This window comes from Eleutherodactylus coqui, chromosome 4 (genome assembly GCF_035609145.1).
Source record: "Eleutherodactylus coqui strain aEleCoq1 chromosome 4, aEleCoq1.hap1, whole genome shotgun sequence".
NCBI lineage: Eukaryota > Metazoa > Chordata > Amphibia > Anura > Eleutherodactylidae > Eleutherodactylus > Eleutherodactylus coqui.
In genome coordinates this window covers 252,642,583-252,656,631 of record NC_089840.1, presented here as the reverse complement: position 1 = coordinate 252,656,631, position 14,049 = coordinate 252,642,583, and the positions used below count along the sequence as shown (strand labels likewise).

At 42.5% G+C, this 14,049-nt stretch overlaps 2 protein-coding genes across 3 annotated transcripts in view; one reads left to right on the top strand and one right to left on the bottom strand.

Moving 5' to 3' along the window:
• The window catches only part of SFRP5 (secreted frizzled related protein 5), a 71,268-nt gene extending 65,192 nt beyond the window's left edge, over window positions 1-6,076 (top strand). Inside the window, exon 3 of the mRNA XM_066601092.1 lies at window positions 5,214-6,076. Coding sequence (XP_066457189.1) covers window positions 5,214-5,560 — 347 coding nt within the window. The 3' untranslated portion in view covers window positions 5,561-6,076. The remainder of the gene's footprint in view (window positions 1-5,213) is intronic.
• The window catches only part of GOLGA7B (golgin A7 family member B), a 227,428-nt gene that overhangs the window by 194,737 nt on the left and 18,642 nt on the right, over window positions 1-14,049 (bottom strand). The window lies entirely within an intron of this gene.

Here is a 14,049-nt window from a genome sequence, read left to right as displayed (position 1 = left end):
TCAGACAGTGGATTGGAGAGGGTTAATAATCAATGATAATAATAGCAAATACAGTATATAATAATTATATAATTATAATAACAAATTAATTATACAATTATTAAAAATAATAGCCTTTAAAAAAAAAATTCATTACACCTAAAAAACATTTAATTGAGACAAAAAAGTCTAAACATTTTTCTCATTATAATAGCCATTTTATAATTCAAGTCATGACTTAAATAAATAAGTTAAAGTGACCCTCCGGTTCAGGACAAATCAAGATGATTTTATGGCCATACTGATTCTCTGACTACCTGATGAACACTCGGCACTAGTATGCATTGGCATGGTTTGCTGACAGTCAGAACGTATAAAGAGACTAATGATCAGTTGATGAATAAGCAAACACTCCATCGTTGGCTGGTCAGGACTCTGCTCGGCCGCACATCTTCTCGTGTGAACTAGGAAGTGTATTGCCGGCCTATGGGGATGAATGATTGCACTAATGATTGTTCATTCCCAAAAGTAGATGTTCGACCTGTGTGTTAAAAAAAAATGAAACAAGAATCTTTTAAAATGCTTATTGGTCAGCTGCCCATCTACCTGTACAGCTGACCAGCAATAACTCTATGGGGACAAAAAAATTGCATTAGTAATCGTTCAGTTGAGTCTGAATTGGATTGTTTAAAGGCAATTGTCTACCAGAGCAAATTGGTTTGTGTAAAAGGACCAGTGAAATTCTGCTACTTCCTTGAAATCATGTGAAGTCTTCAGTATATACTGTACAGCTGGGAATAGATCATATCTATCCACCATTAAGGTCTGAGCTACAGTAAGTGAAGTTTTGCATTGGTGCCCAGGATGCATCTCATTGTGAATAAGCTCTATCCACAGCCAGAGATAGCCAAGTGATTGAATGAACCTGGTTATCTCTGTTGGTCCCATTGAAGTGAATGGAAAGCGGTACACAAATGTGTCTGCTACTTCCTACATTTCAGGATGTGGCAGTTGGACCTCCATCCATCAGCAAGTAGGATAACTTGCTGTTATGGGAATACCGCTTTAACCCTTTGCAGTCCAATTTTAGATTCAGGGTTTCCTAGAGGGCTTTCTCTTTCTGCCATTATACGATGGCGCCATCTGCTGGCTAGAGCCAGTACTGCAATATGTGACATGCCAGAGAGGCCCTCCGACAACAGAGCAGCGAGTAATCTACGGTAAGAATACCCTGCCGGACGTCTTCCGACATTGGAACCGTACAGCCTTCAATTAGAATGTCTTTAGACGTAAGACAGTGGATTGGAAAGGGTTAAGGGATTACTACTTGACATCCATATTTTATTCCTTTGATGTATTAGAAAACTCCTGTATAGTAATACTTTATGTTCTGCATCATTGTGACAGATGATGTTGTTAGGGCACCACATAGAGTGCAGCAGACTTAGTATATAAACTTGCTTGAGGGTCTTAGGTTCCTAGGGTTAACTGCACAGGAGTCTCCCAGTTCCTGATGATGTCACTTAAAAACCAAGTGCCTCGATCAATGGGGAAGGCACCGTGTGTCATGTATTGTCATTCTTGTCTGTGGCAATCAATGAGTTAAACAACTGGAATAAAAGATTCCTCTGATCCCAGATATTAGACAGGGGTTCAACTCATTAGAGAATCAACTACCCACTTCAGGATGGCATGGGGCACGCATGCAGGGCTTTTGATGGATAGTAAAAAGGCTAAACTACAAAAAAAAAGTCCCTTAGTGGCAACCACAGCAAGGCGTATTGGTGTTCGTTAAGGAGTTAAGATGATTTCATAGTATAAGGACTTCCTATAAGTGTGAACTCAAGAAACAACTATCCAATTCATGAGGCAAAACGAGAACCAGATCCAAAATTGTGGCCAATGTTTTAAGTGGGATCTACTATTATTTTCCCATAAATCCTTGGTAAAACATGGCCGTGTACCGCAGGAAAGCAAACACAGGCCAGCAAGGAAGTCATGCCATAATTTCATGTCTACATTTACAGTACTTTGGATTTACAGCGGTTGGGCCACACACCACAGAAATATTATAGGATATTATGAGAAGTGTTGCTGGTTGGGTTTTTTCACTTTTATCATGCCTTAGAGAGGTTTTGCAGGACTACGATATTGGAAGCCTCTTCTAGGAGTTTGCTCAATTCCTGGTAACCCCATAATCTGCCGATTGAAGGATCCATGGCGTTCCAGTGAGCGTCACATTGCTTTCCAATCAAAGTTGCTCAGTGTTGGTAGTGGCTGAGTCTGGTATTACAGCTCTGTCACTTTCACGTGAACGGGACTGTAGTGCTTCATACAACTAGTAGTAGGACAAATGATTTGACATTGATGACCTATCCTAAGGATCGGGCTTCAATATTCTAATCATGGAAAACACCTTGAAGTAACTTACAGTTTTTTGTCCTGGCCCAATTACAGATCCTATAGACCACCTTCGAGCATTCTGTACTTTGCCAATGAGCTACTGACTATAATTTAGCTACCCTTATAATTAGGACAAAGAAAGTTGTACGGTTTTTAAGGTAACTGAGTTCAGGTGTCTTTTTTGCATCATCCAAGATAGTTAGCTAGGCTCTGAGTAAAAGGAACTATTCACCGGTTGGGTGCTGATTAAAGCAATGCATGTTGGGAGAACTAAATTACAGCATACGCCAAAGGGTTTTTTTTAAAAGAAAGCTAGTAATCCCTGCATTCTGTTACCTCGTAAAAGTCAGGTTTAATCCGTCTTGCGCTGTAGGTAAATCACTGCCTAATGATCTGGTAAGTGTGCCTGGACCGTCTTGGCTGTACACAGTGCCTTTCAATCCTTTCTATGATTGACAGATGACATGGATGATGTCTTCAACATCACCCACAGACTCATACAAATCTCATACAGTCACTATTCTGTGCATGCGCAGATCATCTAGACCTACTGTGGGTAGACTCAACTGATTCTTCTGTGCATGCACCGGGCCGTGGCCATGCAAGATTGGGATGGGTCTGTGGATGACGTAGGAAATATCATCTACGCCACTCTACAATCATAGAGGGGATGGCCATGGATTGGACGGCACTGTAAGCAGCTGGAACGTTCCAGGCTAGCCTACTGGACTTTTAGGCATTAATTTACATAGAGCAAGGGAAGGGTTAATCTCGATTCTTACAAGGTATGCAGGCATTACTGGCTTTATTAAAAAATAATTTGGCATACTCTCTAATTTAGTTTTCCCAACACACCATTGATTTCACCAACCCCAAGCTGGCAACAGATTCCTTTTAAAATATCTAAGAAGGGGACTAAAAAAAATGTAAAATTAAGATAAGTTAAATTTAAAAATATAAATAAATTAAAAATTCAAAAAAACCTGTGTCCCTCAAAGCTCAAATTATTTAGATATCACATTATTTATCCCATAGATATAAAGATAGGTTTGGCCGCAGCACACACAAATGCCTCAAACACGAGGGAGGTATCTTCAATGGGGTCTCAGATGCACGCTTCTCACCTGGTCCTGGATCGCGAACCAGTAAATACCAATAATCCACATGTATATAAAGCAGCATCAAGGAGTGTCTTCTTAATGCAGGTATAGACTCACATCCAATTGGTCTAGAACGACTTTATTGTGCCCAGGAAAAATGACAACGTTTCGACCCCAAAACAAGTGGTCTTGGACTTGACAAAGACCACTTGTTTTGAGGTCGAAACGTTGTCAATTTTTTCTGGGCACAATAAAGTCGTTCTAGACCAATTGGATGTGAGTCTATACCTGCATTAAGAAGACACTCCTTAATGCTGCTTCATATACATGTGGATTGCATTATTTATCCCACATGGTGAATGCCATAAAAAATAAAAACACACTGACAGAATTGTGGGGGGGGGGGTTTGTCACCGGGTCTCAAAAATAAATTGTATAAAAAGTGACCAAAAAGTCACATGTAATCAATAAAAACTACAGTTTACTCTGCAAAAAACTCACACAGTCCCATTGAGAGAAAAATAAAAAAATTATGAGGTTGGGAATAAGGCAACAAAAATCATTTTGTATTTAAAAAAGGGTCTTAAAAATTTTAAAAGCAATAAAATCTAAAAAATAAATACAAATGCGATATCAACATAATCATACTGAACCATAGGATAAAACTAGTATAGTATTAGGAAATTATAGTACTAGTGTTCCTGGTACTAGTGTTCCTGGTGGCGCAATGCACCACACAGCTCTGCTGCATGCACGTCACAGACACACGGCTCTGCTACATGCACGTCACACACACAGCTGCGCTACGTAGCTTTCGCATATGAGCTGCATGTGTTTTAAGAACTTCAGCTGCTGGCTGAGGTAAAATGGTGGCTTGTCATTGTGTCATGTAAGCTGCGTTAGCTTCACGCGGCATTGAGTCCTCTGTGATTACATGTTTCAACGACAGTGATAGTTAGTTTCAACAGTAGACAACTAGATGAAGGCTGGACTGGTGTTGGCAGCATTAGCACTTGAGATGACGTGATATCACGTTCAGGAGATGTAAAGATAGCGGTGAAGGACTATGCTTCAATGTTTTGGTCAGCATGCCCCGCCAGCTATGTATGTGTAAAGGACCAGTGGTGACGTCACCGTCATGTGATCAGAGGGCGGAGCTAAGAGCCAGTATGTGTATATTTGTGAGGTGTTATTTATTATTGGAGCTGTGCAACAGTCTGACAACCAGGTACAAACTAGCCTAATACTTCTAAGTTTTCCATTGGTTATTGTTTTGGTCCATTCTGTGGTTGAGTAATTGTGGAGGCTTTTATTTATCATTGAAAGGCCAACTTACTTAAAAAGCACATAGTCCCGATGACTGCATAGGACTTGGCTCCATTACCGGTACTCAGGCCGAGGTTTGCATCACAATGTACCGCCATGAATACATCAAAATATCAAATCTCTTTGCAATGACTAGAAAACCATCCAATCTATCAATAACCTAGCCCAAGTAAAGGGAACATTATTTAATTTACGCTATGAGAAGCTTCAATCTCACCATTATGTAATATTTTGGCACGTTGAGCGTAGCTTACAAAGCACTTTAGGTTTTCTTTTTCTTTTTACTTAAAGCAGAAAGAATTACTTTCAAGATAAGGAAAATAGACAGCAACTCCAACACTTGGTTACGTATGCACTTAACTTTCCAGCGAGACTGACTTATTTATTTTCTTGAATTCCTTCCAGTTCTACGGATGCGTATTAAAGAGGTGAAGATTGAGAACGGTGATCTAAAGCTCATAGCGGCCCAGAAGAAGAAGAAGGTTCTAAAAGCTGGAAAACTCAAGAGGAAGGAGTTCCGTAAACTTGTCCTGTACATTAAAAATGCAGGGGAGTGTCAATGTCCTCAGCTGGACAACTTGAGCGGCAGCTTCCTTATCATGGGCCGGAAAGTAGAAAATAAGCTTTTGCTCACCGCCATCTACAAGTGGGACAAGAAAAGCAAAGACATGAAGTATGCAGTGAACTTCATGTTCTCCTATCCGTGTTCTGAGACCCTTTCTCATGGTGCACACTTAGGATCCTTCCGCTAAGGTCAATATCTCAAGAACTTTTTCGTGATGCCTTCACCTAGCCTTACCAAATGGACTTTATTATTTTAGCTATAGCAGTAACATAGCATACTCAGCTTCAAATAAAAAAAAAAACAAGTAAGAGTTACTAGGGTAGTCATACTGAATGATATGGCTGAGAGGGTGAAGAATGTGATCACTGCAAAGACAGACACAGTAAATAGGGAAAGAATGGACTTTCGAGTTGCAGAGCTTCAATTGGAAATACAATGTACAAGGTTTAAAAAGAAAATACCTGGAACAATATGTTTAAGTCTAACATTGTCACAGTGGTTAAAAGCAGCAGCTTATCATTCCCTTAGGCGAAATGCATTAAGACGTAAGCCGGCAGTGGTGAAAGCAAAATATAGCATTTACAGGAAAGCAGCTGAGTCGTGACTTGGGCCAATGTTCTCCAATAAATTATAGTCTGACGTCAGATTCTCGTGCCAGGAAAATTCGCTATATGAATATATATTCACAGATTCGATATAGTTACACAGTAGAGATGAGCGCGTATACTCGCTAAGGCACATAACTCGAGCGAGTAGTGCCTTAGCCGAATCTCTAAAGATTCTCCCCGCCCGTCTCTAAAGATTCGGGGTCCGGGAGCAGCGGGGGAGAGCGGGGAAGAACGGAGGGGAGATGTCTCTCTCCCTCTCTCCCCCCCCCCGCTCCCTGCCGCAACTCACCTGTCACCCGCGTCGGCCCCCGAATCTTTAGAGACGAGCGGGGAGATACTCGGCTAAGGCACTACTCGCTCGAGTAATGTGCCTTAGCGAGTATACTCGCTCATCTCTAGTACACAGCCATTATTATTCTTCACTGCCTATTTGAATTTTTCATGACTAGATTCTTTGGAGGATTAGAGCTGGAGATTTGGTATATAAAGTATAGGGTACCAGGCATAATAGTTGCTGTATGGCCCAGCAGTTAAAGGGTTTTCCAGGACTAGGATACTTAGTGTTGAGCAACCTAAACCAAGCTTTTGGCAAAGCTCTACTCAAAACAAGGTTCAACTTGTTTGGCGTGCTCAACATTGGTCCTGAACACTGTCTAAAAGACAGGTATATAATACTCTCAAAGTGTTATACAGGGTTTTTATGGCTCTTAGACAGTGTTATACACAAGTTTTAGGAGTTTTAGTGAACTTCCTGTTTGGTTCGAACTAACTCAGGCCGATCCAAAAGTTTTGCAAAAGTTTATCAAAATGGCTGAATCGAACTTTTCAAACGTTTGCTCATTGCAAATACTGAGGACCAAGCCTTAGGACAGGTAAAACCAGTGGGGGATTGCTGCCTAAAACTCCTGCTGACCAGGTGTTTGAAGAGGCCGTGGCACTTGGGCGATAACTGTGACCTCTTCATTGTATACCAGACAGTGCTGTACGTTTATTAGCAGCTGTGCCTGCTATAGCAGCTCAATCCCATTCATGAATGGAACTGAGCTCCTGAAATGCCAAGTGATGAAATTAACGAATGTGACATTACTGGCCTGAGAACAGTCCGGGACACTGAACAAACACCTCTTTAAACACCTGATCGGCAGGAGTTTTGGGTGGTGAACCCCCACACATTGCAAATGGATGACAAGTCCTGAGGGTAAGTCATCAATATCCAAGGCCTTGAAAAACCCTTTAAGGGGACCCACCTCACCTACTCAGAGTAAGGTGCCAGTAGTCATGGTATCATTATAAGGAAGGCCATTCCTGAAGATATTATCAACAACCTAGTCCCAGAAAGCCCCTATGAGTGGACCCACCCAGAGTAAGGTGCCAGTAGTCATATTTGTATTATAGGGAGGACAAATGGCTTTCACCATGAAGGAGTCCCCAACACCCAAATCATTCTACTCTCCCTGATATTCCCAGCAGGAAGACATATGGTCAAAGGAGTTTTAACTTTTCACTAGAAGAAATATGGTGATCAACCAATGATACTTTTTGTCATATACAGTACATTGGGCAGAATGTAAGACTGCCATTCACATTAGAAATGTGTCAAACAAACCAGGACTGGAAAACCATCAAATGCTTATGGTGGTGTCTCCGATGACAGATGTTATGGGAAAGACAAGTGAGGCTGGTGCATTTCAATATGCCCAATCCTTTTCATTCTGTCCCTACTACAAATGTCTGGACCCCCCCCCCCCCCCCCCTACCTATTCAGAAAACATGCACGTGCTGCATATCCTGACCTCACTTTATGCTGAAGGTGACCATAGTGGAATGGGGCTCTATTTCAAGTCTTACTATAAATCTTAAACTATTGGGTTAGAATTAGCTAGTCTAATTAGCTTAAGTAAATGAGAAGTAGTGTCATAGCAAAAAAAAAAAAAAGTCATCCTCCACTTCTCCTGCTGTCTCCAGCGCCATCACTGGTACCATCAGCAGTTTTGAGTCCCATATCCCTTAGTCCCAGAAGTGATGTCCCATCTAGCTTGACTAAAAAAGGGGTTTTCCCCTAAATGCATATCCTATACTGTTTTGTTAATCCTTAATAAAAGAGAAGTTGGATAATACATCCTAACGTCACACCATCTTTTCTTAAAAGTTGTGCCTATCCATCAGTCTTTTCTTTCTTTAGCTCTTCATAGCAAAAAATCAAACTGGGACCCCAATTCATTCTCAGCCAATGCAGCCTACCCCATTAATTGTATCCCATGATAGGTCCTCTTTAAAGAAAGGCAGGTATAATTTACTAACATTGCAGTATATATGGGGAATGCACAATTTTTCTGGTCAACACCCATTATCAGTCCAACACAAGATATAAGGGTGATTTTACATCTGCATTGGAACCTCTTGTTGGAGGTTGCACTGCAGATTCGTCTAGAAAAGGCAAGAAGAAAAAACACTGCATGCAGTGTTTTTTCTTCCCTCTAAAAGCTGGAAAGCTGAGCGGAAACTGAACGGACTCCATTTTAGTCAGTTGGGTTCATTTGGTGCTGTTCGGTTTTCGTCCTACAGTGGTGTTATTTCGACACAGGGATTCATCTTTCTTGCTCCTCAGCAGGAAAGTGGAACCTCAGGAGCAGGTGTGAGACCACTCTAAGGGTTTCCTCTTTGATATGTAGATGCTTCAGTTCACCCAGTCATAGGGCGGGACAATACAATACACAATAATAGAAACATTTTTCTATTTACATTGTTAGCAATTAGCGTATACAGGAAAGAAGTTGAGAACCTAGTGGAGAAGTAGCCACCAAACAACATTTTTCAAAAATGTAAAAAAAATTCATAATAAAATGTAGCCATGTGATACGGGATTATGTAATCAGTTACAGGAATTCCAGTACTCTAGGAAGCCAAGTATTAATATCTACTACCCAATAGTCGAATCCTCCTGGACCGCTGTTACTGCTTTGGGTTTTTGGCCTGTCGAAACTCCTGTAAATGAAACTCGCAAATCTGTGTGATATCATCATTATCAGGGCCTCTAAAGATCTATTGTGCAGAGAAGGCTAGGTAGGAGTAATTAAATTCAGCAAATTTGATTTCCCCCCTGTGGGAAGCCCTCTGTATGAATTAACAGCTACATTGGCCATGGTGGGTAAATTAACAGGTGGAAGAGGTGGTAACTGCTGCGTACAATTATAGATAAGTAGATAATGAGAAATAATTGTGCAGCGAGGTACCAGGCTGGAATCAGTAAGTTTTTAATGCAAATCCAAGAAAATCTGCTTACAAAATGAAGATGTTTCCAAATTATGCCAAGGACCAGTCTGATTCTTTTTTAGACCTATGGGATTGTTTTAGTAAAACTGTAAGACTGACCCATAAAAAAGAAAATAAGTACAGCAACATCCTTGATATGGGCAATTCCTCTTTCTTGTATTCATGTAGAACTACAATAGGTTAAAGAAAACACTTTGTTACATTTATGTTAGAAAATATCATTTTAAGTGTTGGCAACAATGTCAAACAAAAGACAAGAAACAACTCCACCTTCTTCCAGCCCAAAAGCAAAATTCCAACCATTCTTGACAAAAAGTCTTTTCTTTTCCTCTACATGGTATAAAATTCTTGCAGTGTGTAAAAAGTTTAGTTCAAATTTGTTACATCTGCCTACAGTTTTGGGGCAAAGTTTCTCCCAAGAGCTCATACGTCTGATTATTGGTGGCTTAATGCAACATTGAAGAGTACATTCACTCAGGTAATGTTTAAGGAACAGGCATATAAGCCTACAACTTCATTACAAGGTCTACATAAAGTGAGCCTTCATGACAAAACCCCAAAAATGGACCATCCACCTATTTCAGGCTACATGCCTACTTTCTTAAGACATGAGGGTCTGACTTGTGATCATTGTTGGACAACTGGGTGTATTGAACCTTAAACCTTCCCACTGCCTTGTTTGGTAAAAGGTCACAGGTCCACAACACTCATTGGAATGAGGATAGGGTCAACCTTAGAGTATGTTCACACCATGCTTGAGCTTCAGTTCAGAGGTTCCTGTTTTATGGATTCGGGACATACCTCCTGGACAGGAGCTTATATGTGGTGTATGTGTGTGAACATACCCTTAGTTGGGGCCCTTTTTCTCTAACTCATAGCAGTAGTTGGCTCTATTCTATGTACCATCATCCTGTCTGAAGAAGCCTTCATCTCTACGTTTTGAAGCAACTCTGTATAAAATGTCAAAGTGAGCCAACATTGCCTTAAGCTTGGACGTAAAATATACATTGGATTATTATATTACGATTTACCTCATTTGTCTCCTTCCTTCCACCTCTTTCCCTCGTGACTCTACAATGATGGCATGGCATTGATATAGAATGTAATAGTAAGATTTTGTATTTTCACAATGTGATTGGTCTGTGATGAATGTAATTATTTATGAGGGTAATGTATCCATAATCTTATAAAGAAATACATTTTGTAAGGTATTATTGATTGTACTCCCAGTGCTCAGAAATGTATTTAATTAGTGATTTGAAGTCAACAAGTAAGAAATACCATTGTCTTGATGGGCAAAAGTTCTGCCTGATTGCATTGGCATAGAAGATAAGTGGGTCACATATAAAGGATCAAAATGCTCCCCCCTCAGTATGGTGCTCGTTTCCCACTCCACACCCTTTCCATGACTCTTGGGCCAATTCCCTAACACCTTGTTTGCTTACAATGCAGTTCATCTTTGGAGGGGGTTCTTGCCACTGAGTAGCAAATGGTATAGGATCAACTAAAGCTGGGCTATCTCTCTCCAGAGGCTCTATAGCATCTGTATGGTCTGTCTCTATGTCATATATGCCGATACTTCTGGAAAATGTTTAGTCCATTGGTTTTGGAAAAATATATCCCACCAACACTGTCCTTATGTGTAAAAGTTTATATTCAGGTTTTCTTTTTATTACAAATGTCATTATGTGTCTAATACATGAACACATTAATGGGAACCTGTCATGTTGTACATATAGTCCTTTCTGTGGGCAGCAAGTCATGGAACATGAGGAGTTGAGCAGATTGATATACAATTTTGCGAGAAAAGCTTCAGTATAACTAGTATTTTATTCATTGACATATATACTCATTCCGAGTTTAGGAGTCATTCACTGATTAGGACCACCCACTGGACTCCTAAGTTCATAATGAGTAGAGATGTCAATGAATACAATACAAGTTATACTCAATCGTCTCAGCTCCTCTTCTTCTATAACCTGCTGCCAGTAGATCAGACACCATGTTCAGTTCAACGCAACAAGTTTCCTTGAAGATATGGGGCTTACTCTACTCCCTACAGAATATGAGCATGAGCCTCTTGACCTATTGTATCAGCTGTAACCTGATGTTTCCTGCATGTTGACCACCACATTGGTACTACTTATGTAAAATCTGCATTGTACTTCACAACTGACTCTGTCCCTTACAAAATAATTTTAATCATGTAATATTGTGTGCCTTTATCAAGTTTTAAAGTAAATTATTTCATTTGCTAAAACATAATGTGGTCTGTCCTTACTTGGAACACCTCCTATGTTCATGGCTCTTTAAAGGACTAACAGTGGACCAGTCATAACTTGAAAAGTCACTTGGTGCGGACCAGTGCCCTTAGGTTAGCTGGGTGGAAATTTTTTTTTTATTCCTTCATCATAAGAAAAAAAGATATATATTGCATTGATAGGCAGTCTTCATGTATTCTGTTAAGAAAAAAGCTGAAAGATAGCAGCATACATACACCAGAACAGCTCCGTGAATAAATACTGTACCAGAACTAAGCTCATAACAATCATACAGTACCAGAGCCATGTTCATAACTCAAATACAGCACCAGAACCATGTTGATAACATAAATACATCACCAAAACCAAGAATATACCATAAATACAGCACCAGAACCAAAGCCACAAGAAATATTGCACCAGAAGCAAGCTAAGCACATAAATACAGCAAAAACTAACCTCAGTAAATAGATACAATGCCAGAACCAAGCTCATAACATAAAACCTCAGAACCAAGTTCATAACATAAATACAGTACCAGAGTGAAACTCAAAGCAAAACTACAGCATAAACCAGTGGTGGCGAACCTATGGCACGCGTGCCAGAGGCAGCACGCAGAGCCCTCCCTGCTGGCATGCGCCGCAATCGGCTCACCACTAGTAAGTACCGGCAGGGGCCATGACTCCGCTGCCAGTATTCACTCACAGCGCTGCTAGGCGCACTGATCCCGGCATACACTGTGACGTCAGTGTGCAGCCGGGATCGCCCTCCCCCAACATCTCCTACTACTCGGTTCTGCGAGAGCAGAGGGAGGAGGCGTCCAGCAGCACACTGACATCACAGTGTGTGCCAGGAGCATATTAACTTTTTCTTCCCCACTTTTGCCACAATCAGCAATTCCCAGCAACCTGATTGGTTGTTTGGGTTGGCTGATTCACCAAACAAACAATCAGGTTGCTAGGAATTGCTGATTGTGGCAGAAGTGGGGAAGAAAAAGTTAATATGCGTGCCGGGACCATCGCTGACCAGAAGAGGAGCTGAGCTTCCAGGAGGAGGAGGAGGAAGAGGAGGGGGTAAGTATGTGGGTCTCGGGAGGGGTGCTGTGGGATGTCACTACTGCACTGGGGGCCACTGTATATTGTCACTATTGCACTGGGGGCTGCTGTGGGGTGTCACTGTTATACTAGGGAGGTTTCACTATTATTGCTAGGGCTGCTGGGGGGGTCACTATTACCGCTGGGGCTGCTGTGGGGTGGGGGTCACTATGACCGCTGGGGATACTTTGGGGTGGGGGTCACTATTATCGCTGTGGGGTGGGAGTCACTATTATAGCTGTGGGGTGGGAGTCACTATTACTGGGGTGTGGGAGTCCCTATTACCGTTGAGGTCACTATTACCGCTGGGGGTCACTATTACCGCTGGGGCCGCTGTGGGGTGGGGGTCACTAATACCTCTGGGGCCGCTGTGGGGTGGGGGGCACTATTACCGCTGGGGCCGCTGTGGGGTGCGGTCACTGTGACGTCTGTGTGAAGCCGTCATCGCCCTCCTCCGACGTCTCCTACTATTTGGTTCTGCGAGAGCAGGGGGAGGAGGCATCCGGCAGCACACTGACGTCACAGTATGTGCTGGGAGCATATTAACTTTTCTTCCCCACTTTTGCCACAATCAGCAATTCCCAGCAGTTGTTTGAGTTGGCTGATTCACCAAACAACCAATCAGGTTGCTAGGAATTGCTGATTGCGGCAGAAGTGGGGAAGAAAAAGTTAATATGCGTGCCGGGACCATCGCTGACCAGAAGAGGAGCTGAGCTTCCAGGAGGAGAAGGAGGAGGAGGTGGTAAGTATGTGGGTTTCGGGAGGGGCGCTGTGGGATGCCACTACTGCGCTGGGGTCCGCTGTATGGTGTCACTATTGCACTGGGGTCCGCTGTGGGGTGTCACTGTTATACTGGGGGGGTGTCACTATTATCGCTAGGGCCGCTGGGGAGGTCACTATTACCGCTGGGACCGCTGTGGAGTGGCGGTCACTTTTATTGCTGTGGGTCACTATTATTGCTGTGGGGTGGGGGTCACTATCGCTGGGGTGTGGGGGTCACTATTACCGCTGGGGGTGGGGGTCACTATTATCGCTGGGGGGTGGGGGTCACTATTACCGCTGGGGCATTGTAGGGTGGCTGTCACTAATACCGCTGGGGCCGCTGTGAAGTGTGGGTCACTATTACCGTTGGGGCCGCTGTGGGGTGGGGGGTCACTATTTCTGCTGGGGCCGCTATGGGGGTGGGGATCACTATTATCACTAGGGGGTGGGGGTCACTTATCGCTGGGGGTGGGGGTCACTATTACCGCTGGGGCCGCTGTGGAGTGGGGGTCACTATTATCACTGAGGGGTGGGGGTCACTATTACCGCTGGGGCGGTTGTGGGGTGGGGGTCACTAATACCGCTGAGGCCGCTGTGGGGTGAGGGTCACTATTAATGCTGGGGTCGTTATGGGGATGGGGGGTCACTATTATTGCTGGGGGGTGGGGGTCACTATTA